The 7,045-nt window shown below is 40.7% G+C and overlaps 1 protein-coding gene across 1 annotated transcript in view; it reads left to right on the forward strand.

Moving 5' to 3' along the window:
• The window catches only part of LOC138032102 (uncharacterized), a 10,403-nt gene extending 4,826 nt beyond the window's left edge, over window positions 1–5,577 (forward strand). Inside the window, exons 2-3 of the mRNA XM_068879692.1 lie at window positions 1,727–2,395; window positions 4,444–5,577. Coding sequence (XP_068735793.1) covers window positions 1,727–2,395; window positions 4,444–4,904 — 1,130 coding nt within the window. The 3' untranslated portion in view covers window positions 4,905–5,577. The remainder of the gene's footprint in view (window positions 1–1,726; window positions 2,396–4,443) is intronic.
• The last annotated feature ends 1,468 nt before the right edge of the window (window positions 5,578–7,045 follow it).

Genomic DNA, 7,045 nt, shown 5'->3' on the forward strand with positions numbered 1-7,045 from the left:
GGCCGAGTGGAAGTCTGGTTCAGCTCGCCGACAAAACGCAAAAAACAAGAAGATCTGTCAGATCTTAAAACCGCGCTTACCGCAGCTTATGGAGCTTATGAAGGAGTTTAAACTGAAAAATACTGAATTAATTGGGATATTTTGGTACAGCGGAATGGGAGGTTATATGCGGCTTTCCACTTGATCGAATCAGAGCAAATAATATTGTACTCTGCAAGCCGTTTATTTCGAGTCTTATTGGGACTTGTCTATTTAAAACTGACATGTTTCTGATAAGCTATCCTATTTGGTTTTTTAGCTCTTAGAAAGACACAAGGTTGTCGTGGTTAGCTTTTTGAGAAAGAATGCCTTTTACTGTATTTTGTAGAGATTTAATAGAGGATACAACGCCATAAAAAACAAGAAATGGTGGTAATATGCGCAACAAACCATCTCAACTTGCGACGCAAAATTGTTGCGCGACAAGTTGCAGGAAAAATGTTGCCCGTATTACTGGGCCTTAAAACGAAAGGTGCAATTCTAAGAGCAAAATGCAGATATAGTACAACGAAAGGGGAAAAAAAGCATCAAGTATTTTTCAAACCTTGAGAAGAGTCACTAATAAATGGTGTAAGATTAGTCAGCTATAGATTAGCGATAATGAATTTGTCGCGTCTGATAAAGAAATCTTGCATGAGTAGGTGTAAATCATTCTACAAAAGTATTTATAGTTTTAACATTGATCATGGTGATCACAACGATATCTTAAACATCTTTCCTTAAAATCAGCAAAAGATGCTGAATTCCGAGGCGAGAGATAAAGTTGTGAAAGTCTTTTAAGTGAATAAGGATATTTAAAAGCCTTAAAGGATATGAGCTCCAACAAAACGCCAGGAACTGATGGGCTCCCTGCAGAATTTTATATAGTTTACTCAGTGGAATGATACATCTGTTTATCTCTTAAACTCCCTTAATCAAGCCTACCGAAATGGACAACTACCAGTGAGTCAGAAACGTGGGATTATAAAATTGATAACCAAAAAAGGTGGAGAGCCCTATTATGTTAAGAAATTGCGCCCAATAACGTTTTTAAACTGCGACTACAAAATAGCAGCCAAATCTATCGCAAACCGGTTAAAAGCTGTAATTTCAACTGACTGGCTTTCTCAAGGGCAGATTTATTGGAAAGAATATAAAACCAATCGATGGCATGTTGGATATGTTTCTTGGTTCTGTACTCTAGTCCGAGAGGTTTTTCTCCGGGTAGTGCTGTTTTCCCCTCCTCTTAACAACCAACCTACGAATTGAGATGATTTCATTTGATTTCTGTGGTGTCCTCAGTTAGTGACCTTGCTCTAAATAAGGTTGAGATTTTAAGGAAGTTTTAAGTTCATTTTCATTTATCACGCGGGCGCAGTGAGGGTCATTTTTCAAAATGGAGGGCAAGGCTGAAACCATCTTGGTTTCAACTTAGATCTTACGCTTGCAATGGCGTTTATCTTGCCACGTTTTACACCAAAACTCAAGATTCTCAAATTTGTGTGTTCGCGTTGCAGTAGAATACGTGTATTTTCTTGCCCTTTCGTCGCATATCACTATCACGCAGAAACCAAATCCCCGTTATCAAATTTGTGTATAATTTAACTTTCCCCGCTTCCTGACCGCCACCCCTCCCCGAGCGCACATAGAAACCAAGGGGACTTGTCATTGTGATTAATAAATTATTCCTTTTCAAATCTTGCTGCAGAGATAAATGGCACTAAAGAACTTTCGGCAACTTCCAACGTACGGAACCGAAGAGACACACCGGAACAGTTTCCAGATCTTAATTTCACCATGGAGATGTTTGATAAACTGGACAAGTACTTTGAGCAATTGAAGCCCGCTGCAATTGAACTCTGCAACTCAACTGAAGATGAATGTCCAACAGGGCACGCAGGACCACCCGGTGTCCCTGGTGCACAGGGCCCACCTGGCGAGACCGGACCAAGAGGGGAGGAAGGCAGTGCTGGCGACCTGGGACCGCTTGGAAAGTCAGGATTGGACGGGACCACAGGACCGAGGGGACCAAAGGGACACGCAGGAGACCCAGGACCAATAGGCCCCCGTGGACAATCCGGTGTTTCAGAGGAGAACATGTGCCCTCCCCGTGCAATGGTGTCACCAACGGAGCAGACGGGATACGCGGGAGATGGCGATGATGCTGTCTTTTACTGCACGCTTGCAGAAAATGCTACCGCCTCCATTGAATGGCGATTCAAGACGAAAAAACTTTTCCCGGGAAACAAATACTCTTTCGGGAATGATGGTTCGCTTGTCATAAAAAATGTTAGCCAAAACGACGATGGAGAGTACATTTGTACTGCAACGAATCCTGCTGGATCATCAGAGGCCTCTGGGTATTTGTTCGTACGAGGTGAGGGCCTTATACGTTCAGATTTAACGTTTTCACAATGAGGTTCCTTAACTTTAGGTTCACACTACAACCAGGCTGACAATCAGACATACTTTTACTCTGGTTGGAGAATGGATGTGACTTGAAAATGGCACGATTCGGTTTACGATACAAACTGTTGGGTTCCGGCCAATCTCGACCCTGAAACAAAGTGTCTTCTCATTGGTTTTCGTAGAGAAAAATGAAAAGCGTATCTGACTGGTGCATACATGTTAGCGCGAGGAGTTAGCAGGCGTCGTAAGGTTCAAATAGCCAATTTTTGCCTATATGAACCCTACGGCGCATGTTCTCCCACATAAAGTTTCCCAGAGCCTTGGATCGATCCAAGGCTCTGGTGACGAGAATGGGGTTCACTCGAGTCCCGTTGCTGCATGGTTGAAGATAGGAACGGTAAAAATGCACAGAAGAGTAAAGAAAAATGCAACTCTTTCGTGTGCAAATGTTAGCCCTGTGGCTTTATGCCGTATGTTCTTTTCAGTCTTTTCAAATCACTGATTTTGAAATCACTTAGAACACATCTCTTGCAAAGATATGCTTTGTGTTAGTTGAATTCTTATTTGAGACGTAAGGAAGCTTTAGGTTTCCAGTTTTATTAACGGGTTCCCGTGATGGAGATACTATCACGTTGGGTCTTTGATTTCCAGATTTTTAAGCTGCATTAACAATTTTCCAGACCAGATAAGCATCAAATTAAGTCTAATTGTCGACTTGATAGCAGTGTGAGTGTGAACTTAAACTCTTACTATAGTTTACTTTTATTATTTTGTAAGTAACCTTAGGAAGGATTTATCTATTAAACACGAAGACGCACTAAAAAAGGGGGCGCTTCACGGACTGCTGTTGTTCGAATTCATTCAAGCACGACTGATCAATTATCCAAGATGGTGATCAACAAACAGCAACACAAGGACGAAAGCCCGAAAAGAGATTTTTAGCGTGAAAAAAAGGGACTGGGGAATAAAAAAGAACGACAGATAACATTTTATGACATATTACGGACGCATTGCTATAAGGAGCTCTCGGTTGCGTCCAGAGTTGATTGATAAATCATTTCCATGTGCCTAAGGCGCATGCCTTTTATAGTGTGTCTTCGTGCTAAAGAAGCCGAGGAACGTTTATTGGATAGATAGGATGTCAATCAAGTGCGGCGGATGAACAAGCACATGCCCAAGCAGCTTAGCTTGAAATTTTGTATGAACGCTTGCCTTTAAGCGAACTTCAAGTTTATTTGAGTTTCTGTGGGGCGTGCGGCCTGCTTGGGCCCCAGTGTGAACTGGATTACTATTGATAATCATCTTCATCATTATCATCATCACCGTGAAGTCATTGCCACGCCCATCTGTTTCCTATTTGGGTGAAAAGACTTTGAATAGGCCACGTTCAAAAATACCATAATACTTCTTGTTTGCCCTCCAAAATTTTGCATCAGCATTGTTTTTATTTTCTCTTGGGACCATTGTAAGTCCCAAGAGAAACTGGAAACAATGCTTGTGCAAAAGTTTGGAGGCCAAACAAAGAATATTGTGAGCGAAATGATATATGAAATGAATCATATGTTCAACTGCGGGTATGAAATCAAGTGAACCCATGATCCTCGCAGTTAGGAACGCAATTTTAGCACTTGCGTAGAGAAGAAGCCTGAAAAATTCATTTCATATATCATATACTGTCCCGTGTTACCCTCGTTAAATAAAGTTGATTATTATTATTATAACTAGTATTTCGTTTGTCGATTCATTCATCAGGGGAACATTTAAATCAACAAATGACCAGCTCCCGATATCAGTGGTGTCATAGCTAAGTTGGTTAGAGCGTCGCACCGGCATCGCGAGGTCATGGGTGCAAACCCCTTTGGAGGCCTAAATTTTTCGGGCTTTTCTACCCAATGTCTAAACTTACGTTCATAACTGCGAAGATCATAGCTTCACTTAAAGAGTACTATGGTATTTTTGAAAGTGGCCTATTGTATTCACCCTGTTTTGATTGTTACAATTTGACTTTTTTGACAGTGAATTGTGAATGTTGGCGAAATAGAGTCAAAAAGCCTTGGTTTCATGGTTGGCCACGCGGCACTGATGCTATCTACTTTCAAACTGATCGTGACGTCATTCTACAAGGATACCGACTGTGGGGAGCCTCCATAGTAGCTGCAGCCAATTTACCTGTCACTATATATCTGTACATGAATGACACGTTGCTGGCCAAGGAGTCTGGAACTTTTTTTACCAGAAAAGAAGACAAGTTGTTTGTAGTGTATTTCTCAAAACGGGTTCTTCTCCGCGCAGGTGTCAAATACACTGCTATGAGTCACATAGCCACAGAAGGTTTCACTTATTACCATTACGATGGCATGAAAAATGTGCTGTGTTCCTCTGGGGTAAAAGTAACCTTTCAAACAAAGGAAGGTGGGAGAAGTACTGTCGATAAAGGCCAAATACCGGCCTTAATCTTTCGTACTTTACAATGTTAAAAAAAATTCCACGACTTTAAACACAGTATATAACGTCTCTTTTACCAGGAAAAATGATTCGCAAATTATAATGGAAAGATGTCATTTCCGACATTCATGTTCAATTTAACAAATCGAGAGTGGTTCTGCGCCTCGTGAGTCCACAACATTTTGACCACTGTGATGACGAATATCGTTGTCGATAGGAGTACAGACAACGCTGAACCACGTTCGATTTGTTTTTTTACCACAATGTTCAACGCTGAAGAAAATTTATATTTCAGAGCGTGAGCAAAATCATGACACAAAGAAAGATAAAGCGTTGTCTATAACTTTCTTGCAATACGATTGGTTTATTTCTCAAAATAGGCGTTGCTGATTGGCTATTACATTGCGTGACAAATTGACACGAGCATGACGCGTACAGCGTTGTCTAGACTCTTATTGACAACGGAAAATTAGCCAATCAGATTGCGAGATTACAAGTAATTGTGGTAGAAAATGATATTATGAATAAAATAAGAATATTCAAAAATCTAAACAGCATGCTTCAATACATGTGTTAACTTCAGGAAGCCATGCCAGCTCAAAGGACTCAACACTTCTGCATGTGGAGCATCTTAGTTTCGTCCTGTCGCGAGCTGCAGTGACAACGTTTATTCAATTAAAACAACTGAAATAAAATGTAATCTTGAACGGGTTTCACACGGATATTCTCTCAAGTACAAACTGTTGTATTCCCACATATTCCGAAGGAATAAACGTAGGGCTTTTCACAAGTCGCTCGGCAACGTTTTGGCAACTTTTCGTATTTCGGGCAACGTTTTGCATTTTCAGAAATTTCTAGTCTTCTACGAACTCTGAGATATCGGAACAGCTTTTGCTGCTTAAATTGGCCATGCTTCCATAATTCACAGTGTTTCAGTAGACAATTTTTTAATTTCCTGTGAAAAAGGAGCAGTTCCTCGTCTCTGGGGCAAATCATGGGCGAAAAATCCACGCAGCCAGGCTGTTAGGTCAGCGGTGTTTTGAAGAAAATACAAAATGGCGAACGAAGCTGATTCGAGTGTTTCAGGTGACGAGGGTCATTCAGATTCTTTGAGGGTAGGCGCAGAACCGGTGCAAGACTAAGTACTCCAGAAAACATTTGTTTGTGAACAAATTTATTTATTTATTATGGTTACAACGCAAAATTGCACAAAAATGCCTAGAAATGTTACTTTTGTTGTACGGATTGCATATTTTTGCATCAGACCAAATAAAAGAAGAGAAAGAAAAAAGTTTTTGTTTTTTAGGCAACTTTCGTTACAAAAAGGAACTTTTGACTTTTTTGGAGCAACGTTGGAGCAACGTTTTCAGAAATTTCGGGCAACTTTTTGGAAAATCTCGAGAAACTTGTGGAAAGCCTTAATTAAACGCATTTTCACATCCGTAATCTTCACTCGATGTGCTCACTCTGTTCTATGCATGAGCAAATATTTTTACACAACTTAGAAGGAAGGGGGGGGGGGGGGTACTTTAGAACACGGGAACTCTCGATACACGAAGATCTCAAAGATTCCACTCTTCATGTGATCTCGAAAAGTCACCGAAACCGTTGTTTCTGTTCATCGATGAAACCTATTATTTTGTGGCGTTCTCGTAGCCGTCGTCGTCGTCTTTGCTGAAGGTCTCGTCATGGGTTCGATGATATGAAATTTCTGAAAATCGTTTTTTGCAGAAATATAAACATTATGATTTAGAGTATCGATATTAATCATTTGTAAAAGACTTTAAGTCCATCTAACTTTGTAAAAGGCCGGAAGAAGCACACTTATAGCAGGGACCTTTAGCATCAGGTTTTTCATGGGAAACCGCAAACCGCAAAATATCACGTGACCAAGGTCTTGCCGTCGCTTTCGCGGTTTGCAGTTCACGTTTTAACCGCCGAGAAGGCCTCCAGCGGTAAGTAACTGACGGCAAGGTTTTTTGCCACTAAAAAATTGTACAGCCTCACGTTTAAAAGCACGAAGTAGCTTTCAATATCCACATTCTATGTGCTAGTTAGATTTTTGAACTCGAATGAATGAAGTATTTATATATTTGGGCGATCAAAGAGATACACTTCCACTTGACAGAAAAACAACATGGCGGCATCAAGCCGAACTCCTTGCTAAAGTTCG

The sequence above is a fragment of the Montipora capricornis genome, chromosome 14, assembly GCF_036669925.1.
Source record: "Montipora capricornis isolate CH-2021 chromosome 14, ASM3666992v2, whole genome shotgun sequence".
Taxonomy (NCBI): domain Eukaryota; kingdom Metazoa; phylum Cnidaria; class Anthozoa; order Scleractinia; family Acroporidae; genus Montipora; species Montipora capricornis.